Here is a 16,585-nt window from a genome sequence, read left to right on the forward strand (position 1 = left end):
GTTTAAATGAGTAATTACATTTAGGATGGGCACAGTATCTCCTTTAAATTTACAAAAAGCAAGGATTTGTGAAATTGTACTTGAGTGATGCAAATCAGAAGTTTCAAAGAGGACAGAAAAAGTTTTGAAAACGACTTGTCTAAAATATGATCACTTCAGTAACAGGTAGTAAGACCTCTTTATAGCCGAAACCACAGAAGACATCTTTTCTATTTTGATGCTTACAATAAAACCTAGATGTCTTCATTACTAGCAAGAAATCTTAACAAATAAATCAACATCTGAAAGGTTCAATACCCATACTTTTGAATTTTCAGATTATAACCTAACTCCACTGGGATACTTTTTTTTTTTGGTGGAGGAGAAGCAAAGAGAAAGCCCTGCGGCATCAATAATACAGAAAATTCCCTCCACACTTCAAATTCTGCTCGAGATCTTGACTCCGCTGCTATGAGAGCTGTGCTATTCATGTCCACACAGTTCAGAACTAACATAGCCTTACCACATTTTTTAACTTCCAGCAAATTTTCTTTGAGTATGCCATTTAAACGGCGTTCAGTTTTAAGCAAACAACTATAAATTTTACAGTTTGGGAAAAAAGGAATACCTGCAGCTCAAACTCATTTCCTTAAAAAAAAAAAAAGGTTCACATTAAGTGACTAATAAAAAAGGTATACATTTCATGTTCCAAATGTAAACAGGTATGTATAGAACAGTTAATACAAAGCACTCTGAAGTTCCTTAATCTGACCAGAGTGCCTTCTACCCCCGCCAAATAAATAAAAAATATGATCTAGTTATTCCACACACACTAAAATAGTTTTGTGATAGGCTAATTAATCATGAACATAACTTTTCAGACATTACATAATTTCACAGACTTGCTTGTAGCTCCTGCCAACAAAAACAACAGTTTGAATGAGAAATAAATCTACACTTGAATAAATCTATACTTGACAGTGACAAAACATGACGACAGTAGGAAAAAGAGGGGGGAAAGGAAGGGGAAAGTATTAATATCGCACAACCCCCCTGTATAACTTTATTACTCAAAACACAGCAAAGCTTAAAAGCCAAAATACATGAATCAAGCAACTGAAACTAACTTCTCACTCTAATCTTTCTTACTTTTTTAAAATTTCAGACTATTTCTGGAAATGATGTTTGATAGAACTTGAGAAACAAACCTAAATCACATAACTTACTCTGTGGCACTTATCTGGGATCAGGAACCTCATTGTAAGAGCCATGGGTTCATTTCTTGTTTGGGAGACATCTACAAGCACTCAGGCCAAGTACAGATCACTTTTATATTTCAAAACAGTCTCAGACCTACATTTTCAACCTGCCAATAAATTAATACTTGATTGACTCAAACTACATGTTAAAGAAAATCATATAGAAAGAGAGGTTAAAATCAATTTTTCTTGAGAATGTACTTTTAATCCTCCTTGCAGGCCCCTCTCATAACAAATTCAAACCCCAAACAGCCAAGACACTCTAACTGATACAGTAAAACTATACAGGCAGACAGAAATGTTGATTTAGGAAGTCAGGAATTTCTACTGTTACGAAAAAGGCTCTCAAAAGCCCCCTCCAAATCCTGTATCAGTGACAGCCCACACAATCTGCAGATTTATATTCCTTTTAATTGTATCATTGCAATTCAATGATTGAGTATTCATACGAGAAAAAATTGTAAGTTTGACAGTTATTTAGTGAAGTAAAGTTCATTGTTCAAAGAGTGCTGGAAAAGACTGATGAGAACTAATAACTTGGTTACATATCATACCCCTTGCCACACTAAAAACAAGGTGAAGAACATCTCTGTATCATAAACCACCAGAAGAGCAAACAGCAGCTGTAAGCAAAAGCTGCTGTTAATATTGTGATTCTGTGATGTCTCCTAACATCAGCTCTTTCCCAGAAGCTCAGGAGAAAGAAGTAGCACTGTAATATCTCCAAAACATCAACTTTACTTATGAGATCTTTCACGCACTAACAACATTTTCCTTCACAATAACTACCCACAGGTACACAAGGAAGTATTTTTTACTACTTCTTTTTCATTTTATCTTCTTCAGGAGGAAGGACATTATAAGAGTATTTTTCTACAATGTAAGACTTCTGTTTCCGGGGAGAAAGGATGTCCCCGTCCATAATCATAGTTATTTGTGCAATACAGTCACTACTCCAGCACTGCTTTCTAGGAAAAATCAATACTTTCACTAAGACATCTGCCCTACTCATGTGAATTTGCACAATCATAGAATGGTTTGTGTTGGTAGGGACCTTAAAGATCATCTAGTTCCAACCCCCTGCCACCGGGGTGTGTGTGTGTGTGTGTGTTACACTAGACCACCTTGCCCAAAGCTGCACTCAACCTGATCTTGAAAACTCACAGGGATGGGACATCCCCAGCTTCACTGGGCAACCTATTCCAGTTCTTCACCAGCCTCACAGTAAAGAATTTCTTCCTAGTATCTAATCTAAACCTTACTCTAACCATTTCAGTTGAATCTGCTCTTCAACTCTTTCAGTGCAAAGTCACTACCCCTTGTCCTATCACTACACACACTTGCACAAAGCCCTTCCCACAGGCCTTTCAGTGCTACACATTCTCCCCGGAGCCTTCTCTTCTGCAGGTGCAACAAGCCCAACTCTCTCGTCCTGTCTTCAAAGGAGAGATGCTCCAGCCTGCTGAGCATCTTTCATGGTCTGCTGACCAGCATCCTCTAGAGGATCTGCACTGCTTGGTGGGGAAAGGTGGAATGAAAGTATAATGGAATACTGAAGTCATCAGCTGAGGGAAAAGGTATTCTCCATACAAACCTATACACACTCCTGGAAACCTTAAGATGAATGGCTTTTCCCCAGAACATCTCTGCTGAATCTTCTCTGGATACACCATAAAAGGAGATAAATTCAGTGTAAAACCACAAATTGATGCCAAGTCAGACAACAGGGAAACACAGCAAATCAATATTGCAGTCCTGAACACTGACAAGGATGGAGGTTCAATAATCTCTGGGCAGCCTCTTGATTTTCTCAAGCATAAATCCTTGTATCAACCATCATGAGCACATTCTCTAAAAGCCTAAAATCTCTGAAGCCAAACAGAAGTAAAAGTCACAACCCACTAGCAGACAAATCACAATGGTACCACCTGACAGAGTTGCATAAGATGTCAGAGCCATGTTGCAACTTTTGTTTATACAGGGGCATAAATCTCTTACTGCATTAGTTAATCCCACATTCCCCCACTTGAAATTTATTTCCACTACAATTCTGAACAACGTACTGGGACATTTTTACAGCTTTCCTAAGTCACATTTAATTGAAAGCATCTGCATAAAGCTACAAACAGCTGCTAGAATAATAATTCAATAAAGACCTCCAGTTTCTGGTTTGGATCTGTAATTTTGTTCCTTTCACACTGTCTCTGGATAGCTGATTAAAGAATCACCATTTAGAAAAAAACTCAAACCTTAAGGACAATTCTTTGCTCTTCACACAACACTTAAATAACCACTGAAGAGAACCCAGCACTTGGGAGCTCTGGCCCTATCCCTTGGAACTGAGGCTGAACATGCAGCTGGGCTTCAGTTCTGCACAGAGAGACACCGTGTCAAAGTCAGCATAGACAACTGTCCCCCAACTGATACCAGGGGAAAAAGGAGAGAAGCCTACAGCACACTTGTCATCAAAAGGCACCAGCTCAGAGAAAGTAACATAATAAATTAATACTAATTCATTCTCAGCAGTGGTTCCATAAAGAACTTTCCAGCTTAAAGACTAGGTTTACAGAGACATGGAACGTCTTCCCACCCAAACTCCCAAGTACAGTGGAAACAAAAATGAGAGGACTGTGCAATTCCTGTTGAAGTGAAGTTTCTGGGACACGTGCAATATAAAGCAATTTAAAAGTGATTGTCAGTCTTCATTCCATGCTCCGACTTAGCAGAGTTAAGCAACGTGTACTCATCTACACTTGATCTGCTCAGAGATTACATCAAACAAAATTTCACTGAAAGAAGTTCACTATTTGCCCTAGATATCAGGTTAGTATTTTAAAGTAATCCTAGAGCAATTCTATTGTTGAGACAACACACCCACCAACTAATACACTATTCACAGTTTTAGACTATAGGACCTTGTTTCACATCAAAATTTTAACAACTTGTTATACTGACCCTTCCACTCATTCAGCTTTATGAGGAAGAATTTAAGGAGATGCCTTCATATTATTTCAGTTTGAGAAGTGACCACCTTGCAACCAAACCCTTTAACTTACTCATAATGCCTATTAGATACACATAAAAACTGTACAGACTGTGTAGTACAAAGAAAGGATAATAAAAATATTTGGCCATGTGATGGAGGGCCAGGGAAGATACCAGAAAAACCAAATTGCTCTTTTGACCACAGCAGGGGGAAAAGGGAATTTTCCAGTGTCCTGAAAATATGGTCTCAGGCCCCCAAACCATTTAGCATTTGTCTCCTACAGCAACCAATCTCTGCATACCTAGTTTACGTGCACAAAAGTACTCAAGTTGATCTTATGCTACTTGAGCAAGTGAAGTAACTAATGCTAGAAAGAGCATTTCTGCATACTAATAAATGTGTACAATAATTCTAAACCCATTAAATCCTAAGACCATTGTATTTTTTTGTATTTTTGAAAACACATTTGTCCTTGAAACTACCTTTTAAAAACAGTATGCAGCTCTAATGTACACCTTCCCATTGCATGAAAGGACCTTCTGAAAATATTGGGTTATAAAAAAGGGTTTGTCTATACATTTACATTATAATGTATGTGTAATTTATGTTGAAAGTTAAAGTGCATCTCTATTTCATTCTAAATATTCTACCCATCACCCCTCTAGGAAGGAAAACCATAAGAAAGAATTTAAAGAACTGAAGTCTTTTGTGTAGTTTTCTGCTTTCTGAACAGTTTTTAAACCTAATCCCCGGTAATTCTTCAGTTGTAGCTCCACAAAAGGAACAGCATGGCAGAGCTTCAAACTCTTACCACTGCCATCTAAGTAATCTAACCACAAATCAAAAGTTACAATATTTAATGATGCTAGAAATAAAGCACTGAGTAACTTCTGTGAATGTCCAGGCTTAACTTATACCCAATTGATCTAATGTAGTGGTCCCCTAAATTCCCCAATTACACACAACAAAATGTGCTGGAGCAACAAAATATACAACTTGGACAAAAAAACAGGTTTATATCCAGATTAGCATGGAGGCAGGAGAAAGGAAAAATGTGTATTTCACACAGGTGCACACACTTGAATTCTGCATGTAAGGCAAAGGAGGCAACTGCTACAACCAGGTTCTGTTGCAATGTCATCACAATTTTGATACTGAGGACAACTACAGCCAAGCACTTCAATTGTTTTGCCACTTGAAGTTTCTCAATTAAGTGCATAACCATCTGATCACAAGATGAATAAAGCAAGACTGAAGGTAAACATAAGACAAGATCATTCATGCTTTAGTAGTAAATTTAAGGGTAATGGCGAGATGGCAGGAGAAGTTTCTCTGTCAATATTAACCTTCCTGAAAGACTATTACATCTCATAGCTAAGATAAAAGAGCAGCAGAGAAATGCACCAAGAGGAAAGAGGGAAATAAATTATGTTTTGTAGAACAGGAATAATACTGAAACCACTTTTGCCTCCATAAGCTTAGTATCATTATCTCTAATTAACGTGACCTGCTAAAGTTATAATGCTGAAAATCCAAGACTGCAACGTTCTTGTAGGGCAGAGTTTGGACTTGTTATATACTGAAGCAAACCTTATTCCACAATCAGCAACAACAGTGTACAGAGAAGGGGGATGAATTTTGGCATTTCTTAAAGTCTGTCCTGCAGACTGCTCTGCCAATATGATTTCTCAAACTAAGTTATAGTTGCTGCATATATCTGAGAAGGCTCTGTAGACACATGGAACAAAGCAATTGAGATCTCTACACAGGATCTTCCATGATGCCTTCCTCAAAGTGTGTGCCACTGTATCTTTACAGAGTAGGAAATAAGGACATAGTGCAAGAAGAAAAGCCACTTAACCCTAGTACCACAACCCTAAAAACTGGTGAGACTTAGTGATAACAAGGATTCAAGAGCTCACTGCTGCAAATACAACCCTTTGAGATGCTATCACCCCTCAAGCCTAAGTCATATTGGATCCCAGGCACCACAACACTCACAGCCAGGAACACGGAGGTGTTGCCATTCTCCACTACTGATCCCAAAACACTGGCTAAGCAACACGCATTTATAATAACATTTAATACATAACAACATTTATAATAATGACTGGGGAAGAAGACCCTTCCACACTATATTCAAGATGCCTTTCACATTCTTTAAGGGAGCTGCATAACAAGAACCCACATGAAAGTAAAATATTTGAGTGCAAAAGTCAAAGCAGACTCAAATCCCAGAAAACATTAACAGCAGCACTGCCATCTCATTCATCCAGGTTAGCCTGATAATATCTGAGAATTAGGAGACCAAGTGTTAGGAGATCCAGCTCAAAACTAATATTCCACCTCACAATCACTCAAGAGTCTTCATTTCAGGAAGAAAAAAAAAAAGAAAGAAGTTATCTTTCCAAAGAAAAAGTAACACAATAGCTTTGGATCTAACAGGAGGATGAGATGGGAGCTAAAATGAACTGATTTTCACTCCAAAACACATAATTTCAGAGCACTTCAGTGCCAAACATAACCACCAATCAGACACCCAAAAACTGCAAGAAGCAATGCCCCAACTCTCCAGCAGTGAAAATATCAGCATTACTTCCAGTGCCCAGACTAGAGAGCAGTAGTGAACAGGGATTTGGGAAATTAGAGAGACAAGACGTATGTCATTTCACAGCTGTTTACATCTGTTGTGCAGAAAGATCTGGTTCATATTTATTAGTTGCATTTAATTTAGTGTAGATGTAAATAATAAAACTTTTTTTTGGTGTTTTATTAGCCTCTTATTAGTTACACAAGAAAACCCATATTGGATTCTCCCCATGCCACCTCCCACCAGCAATACTCCACTTGATACTCATTCATCTCCAGGATTATCATATAACTACCAGTTTAAAGCTGGATCAATGTTTTTTCACTTCACTGAACAATCTAATCAATAGCAACAAGGACATTCTGCTGTCAAAAGCAAGCTGCTGCTCGTGCTGCTAGTCCCCCCTGGGCTTGGTGTTACAGAACTACGTTAGACAGATCCGAGCACACAGCACTCAATGTGACACTGATCGCTCTGTAGGCACTGAGCGAGCCATTGGTACCAAGCATACAGCTAAATCAACACAGCTAATTGCTGGCACCTTTAGAAAATAAAGCTGCAGTCGTGACAAACAGGTCGTAAAATTATTTGCACCTCCTACTGAGGAAACTAATCTAGTCTGATTTCTGGTTTAATTACCTATGTATGCATTGATTTTTTTAGGATGGCAAATTAAATGGAGAAGCTTGCAACAAAATAATTCAAAGGCATTTCTCTAATCTATATATGTAAATATTACATATGTACTACATATGTAAATTTTAAACATTTTCATCCCAACCACTGGAAAGCATTCCACTCTTACTACAAATCTACAACTTCTGGAGAGCCTGCAAATCAAAATCTCACTGTACACTTCTCAGGCAAGAATAATGTTTTGTGCTTATATTACACGAGATCTAAGAGGATGTGGGCAGTTGTATATACAAGAGATTCCAGCTTAATCTCTTACAAATACTTGCCAAACAGTGCAACCAAAGCAAAACCCACTCACTGGGCTGTCTATTTTGTATTCAGTCTGTCTGTAGCAACAACAACAACAAAAAACCCCACACAAAGATACAAGGGTGAAAGAGCTTAAATTTGACTCCACGATCATCTTATTAAATAAAATTAAGCAATTCCTAGCTGTATTACATCTTTCATTAAGGTACACAAACAGAAAAAAATGTGTGGTTTGAAACCAGTTTTGTGTAATGGGAACAAGATGGGAGAGAAGAGGTCAGAAAGGCCAGAAACATCACACCAAAGAAATGAAAGCATTGTTCCTCATTATGTGTGGTTATCTTGGCAAGCTAATTGCACAGAACATGTAGATCCTGCTTTTAAACAAGATGGTGAAATCTATTTCTGTTGCTATAAAAGCAGAAAAATAACACTCAAGATTTCTCTCTTGATTCTAGCTATGAAACAGCCCTTAAACCCATGAGATTTTGAAAGTACTTAGTTTCACACTAAGAAACATTAACTTAACCTAGAATCTTGGACATTTATGAGTAGTTCATTCCTCAGCACAATGCATCTAGTAAAACTGGCTTCTGACTGGATTATCTATCTTCACTACCTCCTCAGCTCCAAATTCTCAAAATATATCTCTTGTGCCCACGCTTAGAACCCCAATATTCTTCCTCCTTGCTATTTACCTACCCGGGATCTCCATCTTACCAAGAAGGAACATGTGCCACATATAATCCAGTATCTTATATTTATCTGGCTACTACTTCTACCATTACATGAAATACCAAACTCAAAGATGAAGATAGAGCTGTCCTCCCTCCTCTTTCAGCAGTAATGCTTCAAAAGAGATCTACTTGCTACACTCAAATTTCATAAAACCTACTTGTCATTTTTGCTTGAGTAGAAGAACTGTGTGATCTGGCCATTAAACTCAACTTTACTGAGGGAAGATGGGCAAATTACATCTGACTGACACTGACTGCAGCTGCAAAGTAACTGCAACTGCCTTCTTTTCTTTTTTAATATAGGAAAGCAGAAAGTAAATCAGCAAGCAGATATCCTTAACAAATGTACCATTTTCCCCCTCAGTGGAATTGTCACACCAATACCACTACTACTTCTGTATATTGGACCAGACTCAAGCAGTTGCTACCTCTTGGGTCTTAGAAGAAGCCACATCTGCCCCATGGCTCAAGCAGCAGTTAACAGACCTGCAAGGTCCCAGGTCTCACAAAGAAAAAGAGACAACAGAAGAAACCTGCCAGCTGGCTATGGTATCACTGCAATAGGCCTGGGGAATGCATATTTAGGACGTACAGCAAGTACAGCACAAGGAGTTTCCTCAATTGTACTTATCAGGTGGCTTCAGATACATTCTAAGAAATCAAACCAGGAATTACTCTGTTAAAGGGCATTCCCTCCACGTATGTCCTTTGCCACAAGCAATCAACAGGCCAGACTGAAACTTGCAAGACCATTAAATTATTCTGATTAAGCCTGAAGTGGACACCTGTTCTTAAAGAACTGGACTGAGACTCCCTGTCGTTTACATAAGCCTGTAAGCAGCCAAGACAACTTCCCACAGTAAGGGCATGAACCATATTTCCAATAGTCCTCTGGAGGTGAAAGGCACCACATCATCGGCCTTCCAGGGTAAAACCATGCAAAAATAAAGTGCCAAAATGCTACTAGCTAACATTTCTACAGCCAAAGCAGAATCCAAAGAAGATCCACAAAAGCACGGAATGCAGCTGAAGTCTTGCCAGAGGTTTCTAATACTAACATACTGCTGACAGCCACTTTCTGTCACTGATGTCTGTCCTTGAGCTACAGTTTTAGTAGAAACACAAGCTTCAGAAGAAACAGGCTACTGCACAAAACAGTGATGACAAATCAGAGAAGCAATCTCAACATTTCTTGAGCTCGACAAATCATGATCCAGCTCTCAAAATATAGAAACAATTAAAATCCCTAAAGATAAGGGATTTAAGTGTCAATAAAATAAGTAACTAGTAGGTGAAAGAACACTTAGTTTATTTTTAGTTTCCCTTTCTTTACCCACATAACCCAAAGACCAGCAACAACTACCTTCAGCAAAGTCTGAACAGTTATTTCTTTTTAATGCCTTTGCAAAGAAATGATGACTGAAGAAATGACTGTGTGTTGGATCCACTCTGGGGCATCAGCCAGTATTACTGTAATTCTTTATAATGCTTTCAAGCTTACCCTGCTCCGTTGCTTGATTCTAGAACAGAAGTGTTGAATGCATGCATCCATACGTATCATGTTTATCAACTGCATCCTAGGAATACGAAGAAAGCTGTAATAAAATAACCTACACCAATAGAAATTCTATTACATTTAAACTGTAATTACCTTACTGAACTTGAGAATAAAAGTTTTATCTTGATAGAGTAAGAAAAAGGAATTTTAATGAATTATTGTTTTGTTTGGCATAGTGAGGCATATTTGTTACAGCATGTGGAAGCTTTCTTGTAAGCAGATGCAGTCCTTGTTTAACATGCACTTTCAACCTCTATTAATACTCTTTAGCAACAGACAACATTTTACAACACTCTAAGTGTTGTAAGGGTAGCTATATTTCAGAGTAAAAACTGTTTCAAACTAATTCTGATTTTAGTATTGTTATTTAAAATTCTGGGATTACTAAAACACAAGCTTAACCCTTGGTAAACCAAACTGTCAAATCTCATGGCAAATTTTAACAGCAGCGCAGTTCTGTCCAGCCAATCGTTAGGAAAATCTAAGAATTTTATTAAGTATTTGAATATACGCATGGAATTAGGGAAACATGGATCCTCATGTTTTTCTCTCATTTCATTCCCAGCTTTGAGACTACATTTAATTAATAAGAACTGCTCCCCTGTCTCCGTACTACATAGCCTACTTCATTTAGACCCCAGATACTATGCTGAAACCTACTTTGATACTCACAGCTCATCTTCTACTTCATTGCCACCTCTTTTCACAAAATTTTAGCTGATACAGTGACACTTGTTCACAACATTGAAGCCTTTGTTTCCCCCCCAACTCTCCCTGGCCCATTCTTTTTAAAAACATGCCAAAGAAATACTGTTGCAGGCACAAGCAGGGGAAGAGGCAAAACAAAAAACACCACACAAACACCAACAACAACCAAACAAAAACTTGAAGAAGCATTCAATTTGCCTTAAACTGATACAAGCTCTGACTTTACTGAGTCCAAACCAATATACACCACTCTAGAAACAGCTTCCTAACCCTAAGAAAAGTTCTGGCAAGAGATGAACCACAGTACAGCAACTGCCAGAAACATGTAATGAAAGGATGCTGCAGACATTCAAAGAAAGCAGGTATCTTCTAGAATTCCTTTTTAAACTATAATCTAGGACTAGCAACTCTCACACAAAACTTCTTTTGCTCTTTATTTCATTTTTATTACTTCATCTGATTAATATCTTTTTAAGAGCAGATACCAAGTTTTTCCACTGCAATAAAAAGCAATCCTGGCCAAGAAGAGATTTGCCTATTAGCCGCACTATCTCCACAAAGACAGCAGCCTTATTAAATTACAACTGTTTGAACAAGGTCAAGCACTCAGGGTTTAATTCAAAGTGTTTCCAGGTATAATGCTGTCAGGTCAACTTAAACAAGCCAACAGAGGCTTTGAGCTTGATTAAATATTAAAACAGAATCTTTCACATCTGTTTTTACCCAAGGATGAAATTACTGTACATCACTTCAACCAGCTCATTAATACACTAAACACATATCTTGCCTCAAAAGGTTACAGGAATATCAATGCTTTCAGTGTGCCTGCAGTGAAACCTACACAACTCAGCTAGAAGTGAGGTCACTGCATACTTTAGCAGGATGTCAATATTTTTTTTTTAATGTGAGAGGCAATCAGTTAGTCATAGATATATTTTAAATTAAAAGATGGGAGCCTCCAGTGTAGCTAAATCAGTTGCCTTTGATCTGAACCTTTTAAATGTTCATCTTATTTTCTTTGATAGATAACTTGATAACAGACACAATACACAAAGTTTGATCCAACAGTAATTATGTTTCAAACTGGAGAGCTATTATGCCCAACTAGCAATCTGCTTTTTAAAAAAAGAACGTACAGCACAATTTTTAATTGAAATATAAAAATATCTATCAGGATGATCTATTTCAACACCTATGAGAATGATCTATTTCAACACCTATCATTTCTAACGATCCTTTGATGGCATGTTTGGGTACGGGAGAAGAGAATGCATTTGAGGATACAAGTTCTTTGACAATGATAAACACACAGTATTAACTACTCCACATGGCATCTGCAGCCCTTTAAAACACAACCAAAAAATAGATACTCCCCTAGCATTATCTTTGTATGAGACAGGAGACATTAGTCAAATCGTGTTTCCTGATGGCAATCCATAAAAAGCAGAGACAAATGAAAGTCATCTATTTAGAGCAACAGATGTACAAGACAGGTCTTGGAAGGGAAGCTATGGGAAGTGTTTTGCATCTAGACCATGCTTATCCCTTAAAGAAAATGGTCTCTGTATTTGTATATGCTGAAACTGAACTTAAACATCACTTGTAACATAACATTTTTTAAAAACTAGGAAATTTGCCACAAAGCATTCAAATCTACTACACAGTCTTAGCAGCAGGCTCTTAGGGCAGGGCAGGAAGAAAACTGCTTGAATATACACGTTCTTACATAATGAACAGGAAAAACCCTAACACCTCTGAAAGCCCCAGCATCTCTTTGAGGAGTCAGAACTATATATTTTAAGCACTGCTAATAAGGCATGAGATAATTTGCTTAAGACAAAATAAAATTCTAATACAACACAGTCTTCTACCACCCACTAATTTACACTTGAACAATATAATCAACTAGACCAAACTATGCTTAATGTAAAGTCAATAAATTCTTTTTTGGCAGTTGACACAAAAATCTACTGGGAATTAAACACTTGAGGAAATTAATCATTATAACACACTGGTTCAATGCACATCTGTATTGAAATAATTTGGTCTTTAATTCACTTTATTTGTAGTTGGGTTTAAAGCAGTAAATTTGATAGAAGCAGGCCTCATTAAACCAATCTAGTTCAAACTGCTTTTCGTTAAGCTTGGTGTATTTGAACAAAGTCAGAAAAGATTCATTTCCTTTAAAACAATTGCGCATTATAAAGCAACCCAAACAAACCAAGACCATTAATACATAATATAATAAAGACATTTGATCTGAGAAAAAGCCAACATTAATGATCTGTTTGCTTTCAATACATTTTCTTGAGATGCAGACACTCCTTCCTTACTGCCCACAGAACCTCACACGGACCAGCAGCTGGGAGACCACCAAAATAAAGCATCTAGAAGCTCAGGCTATTATGACAACCTCACAGCTTCCTGCTTTAAGAGTTATATTGAATACTTTAAACACAGACATAGCTTAGCACTGTGGCTCCCAGATTTAGTTAGCTTGGAAATCAGCAGCAGCAGGTGGCTGGTGCAAAGACACTTTGGGAGACACCACATCCATGTGCTGGGGAAACCTGTGCCAAGTTACCTGACTGCACAAAAGTGACAGATCCAGCTAAGAGAATTGTACCAACACTTCTCTCTACATGAATTCAAACCAGCAGCAACTCTGCAAAAGGTGGCAGCAATCACAGCTCCATATGTAACTGCCAGGACACTCTGAGCAGTTCAGCAGCTCGAGCATGTCTCCAGCTTGAAGTCTTCAGCCCAGTCTCCTTCAGGACAGGGCGTGGTGTCACTGCATATTACCACAGGAGCCCCAAAGTCAGCACAACACACTATAGGAACGTCTGGCAAAACAGAGACAGTTCCACTGAAAATGCATGTAAAGACATGTGCAGTAACTCATGAGCATAATGTTAATCACTTCCACACATATTTACCTCTCTATTCTGTTTGAGCAACATGGCAGACAGCACACTCTATGCCAAGAGACTGCTTGCTCTCAGGTAGGCACATAAGCAAAATCCTAGATGATATGAATAAACTGAATCTCTCTAGAGATTTTTATTTTCTCCAAGTACACACATATTCCAGATAAAATAGAGTATTTTTGTTATTTTGCTAGTGATTTCATTAGTCAGTAACAAAGTTCTGTTTATTACAGTTGGACATGTTGCCATGACATTTGATACAGCACCCCACATCTTTTGGCCCAAGTATCTGAAGCTGGCTGCAGCTAGTACCAAGTTACTCAATTACCTTGACAAGACAAGACAAAACTGCTAAGTGGCTGACAGTTCCTGCAGAAAGGAAGCTGCTCTCAGTAACAAACACTACCATTACAAAGTTTACAACAGACTGAGTATTTTCTTCTTTCGCCTTTCTTTCATTCCCTGTAGTCTTCTGGGTTTCTCTTCTATCCTCACTCAACCTTGCACCTCATTTTTTCTCTTTAAAATCAAAATCTTTCAGTCTTCACAAAACAATGAGGTTGGTAAATCATTGTATAAATGAGGGTGGCACAAATAAAAGATATTGTATATATACATTTGTGAATGAATATGTTTAAAAGTAGAGTACTTCAAGGCAAATAAAAATTACTTCCAGGAAGAAAAGAAAATTCTCTTCCCTGAAAGCTGTTTAAAACTGTTATTTCCATCAATTCCTGAATCGCTACTGCTAAGTGGCATTAGAATATAAAATCACACTCTACAGCTTTCTCCTCTTGAGATTTACAGTTAAATGATAAGAAAAATACTTCCTAGTTAAATTGGACAGATAATGCAATACAGCTTTTATCAAACCAATAAATATGTTATAATACACAAGCCTCCGGCCCTAAGAGACTTCCTTCTTCAGGTGCTGGCAGTCTATAAATTAGCTCATTTGTAGCACAGAAAAGCTCCATAATTAGTACCTAGTTTATCATTAAAACCTTGCATTCAGTGTATGATGTCACAGACTACTGAGTCTGGCTCTCATTTACACACACAATTATTTTCTGGCATCCCAGTACAGTTGATCCCATTACTTCCTATATAATTGACCAACTTCAACAGCTGCAATTCTTCTCTTGTAAATAAAGAACATATTGTAGTTGACAGGATCATAGTTATCACTCTTAAAAAAATTCCACATAACATACAGTTTAAATTTGACAAAGCTTAAGATGCTTTGCCCTGCAGCCAGCACAAAAGTTTGATTTAAAAAGCACTGTACAGTAATTAAATTTAAACCACAGAATTACTTAAAGTACCACACTCATTGACTGGTAGAGCTTTTATTACAATAGATTAGACTCTTAAGTAATGAGTCTGAGCAGCAGTTGAAGATCATTTACCTCTGGTACTAGAAATTAATACACTTACTTTTGATTACAGCTGTGAATGAGACATACAGACAGCAGTTCTGCAGATCCAGGCACAGATACCCCCCAGACCAATGGAGGGCAGGAAGTGTCCTAGCTGACTCAAATCTCACCTAGTGACCAACATGCTAGATCCTCCTAAATCCTTCTGGCAAAACCTAGGAATCATGCTCTTAGAATTTCTTCTGCCCAAACAGCTTGACATGGCAAACCCTGTAGTGCAGACATGTAAGATAATGGACAACTCCGTAAACTACCTAATTTCACACAATCATAAGAAACCCGAGATGTTTTCTCCTACTTCTGAAAAATCATTATATCCAAGAACATCTGAAAAAATACCTTCTTTAGCATAAAAACTTCTCCAAATCTGAAAGCCAAGAAGTGCTTTCTTACTGGCCCTCAAACATATCAAGAATCTAATGATTCATAAATCAAAGGAGAACACAGTATTAGAAAAGATAGGATTCAACAACATGCAACTGTACTGTGCAGGAGTGTTTAGCCCTAGAAATCAAAGGGCAAAGGGAAAAAGCAAAGTTTTTGAAATCTAACATGTTGTACTGCTATACATACACATGGAAAACAACTTGTATAGGATGGTAGTATTTTCCCCCCCTCACTTCTATACTTTATTCTATATAACAAAAGGAAATAAAACTCCTTTTATGTTTTTCCACACCTTCCATGGAATTTAATGGAAAATACCTGTTAATTGCATTATACAGCTTTTTATTGTGGATTTACGGTTTTGTTAATACCATTTGCACATCAAGTATATACACAGTGGCTTGGAATTTCAGAAAATTTCAAGGATTTTTCTTTGCATTAACTAGGAGCAACAAAAAATTCAATCCAAAAACACAAGAAAAAGCAACAAAGCAGCTTCCTGTTAGGAAGCAAAAAAATTCTGCCCTTTAGTTGTTGCACTTCTAATGCATCACTTGTAAACCCTGACAGCCCAGACAGAGAAACCTGTTAGCACTCAGGCCATTTTCCTCCAGAGCAAATGTTCTTTATCAAGGATAACACACTAGCCAAATTACTCCAGAAGCTTTCACAGGTAGATTGCCACCAGTACTGATGACATTTGGAAAGCTGTCTTGGACATCTGCTGCTGTGGTTGCACTGTCTAAAGCATTTTTTCCAACAATGCTTTAGAATTGTTTTTTTTTTTGATGATCCATGGGGAAAAGGAAAAGAGAGAAATAGGGAAGATTCCACCTCAAAACCTGTACACAACTTAAGTTTTGATTTGGCATTCCTGTTTTACACCACTAAAGATACTTCAGGTTTTCAAAAAGAAAATCCTTTCAAAAAGAATGCAAATAATTTAGGTCACCATGGACCTCGCACATGAAAATATCTACTGACCAAATTCAGAAAAACAAAATCAAGGCAAACACCTCACCCCTTTCTACAGGACAGCTGCAAGATACAGCAGCATGGTAATACAA

The 16,585-nt window shown here is 37.7% G+C and overlaps 1 protein-coding gene across 9 annotated transcripts in view; it reads right to left on the reverse strand.

Annotated features, from left to right (window-relative positions):
* The window catches only part of KAT6B (lysine acetyltransferase 6B), a 107,389-nt gene that overhangs the window by 67,104 nt on the left and 23,700 nt on the right, over positions 1-16,585 (reverse strand). Inside the window, exon 3 of one of the 9 annotated variants that reach the window (XM_064430428.1) lies at positions 9,998-10,073. The exons of the other annotated variants lie outside the window; for them this stretch is intronic. Within the exon in view, the coding sequence (XP_064286498.1) occupies positions 9,998-10,073 (76 nt within the window). The remainder of the gene's footprint in view (positions 1-9,997; positions 10,074-16,585) is intronic. 9 annotated transcript variants of the gene reach the window in all.

Source organism: Passer domesticus, chromosome 8 (genome assembly GCF_036417665.1).
Source record: "Passer domesticus isolate bPasDom1 chromosome 8, bPasDom1.hap1, whole genome shotgun sequence".
NCBI lineage: Eukaryota > Metazoa > Chordata > Aves > Passeriformes > Passeridae > Passer > Passer domesticus.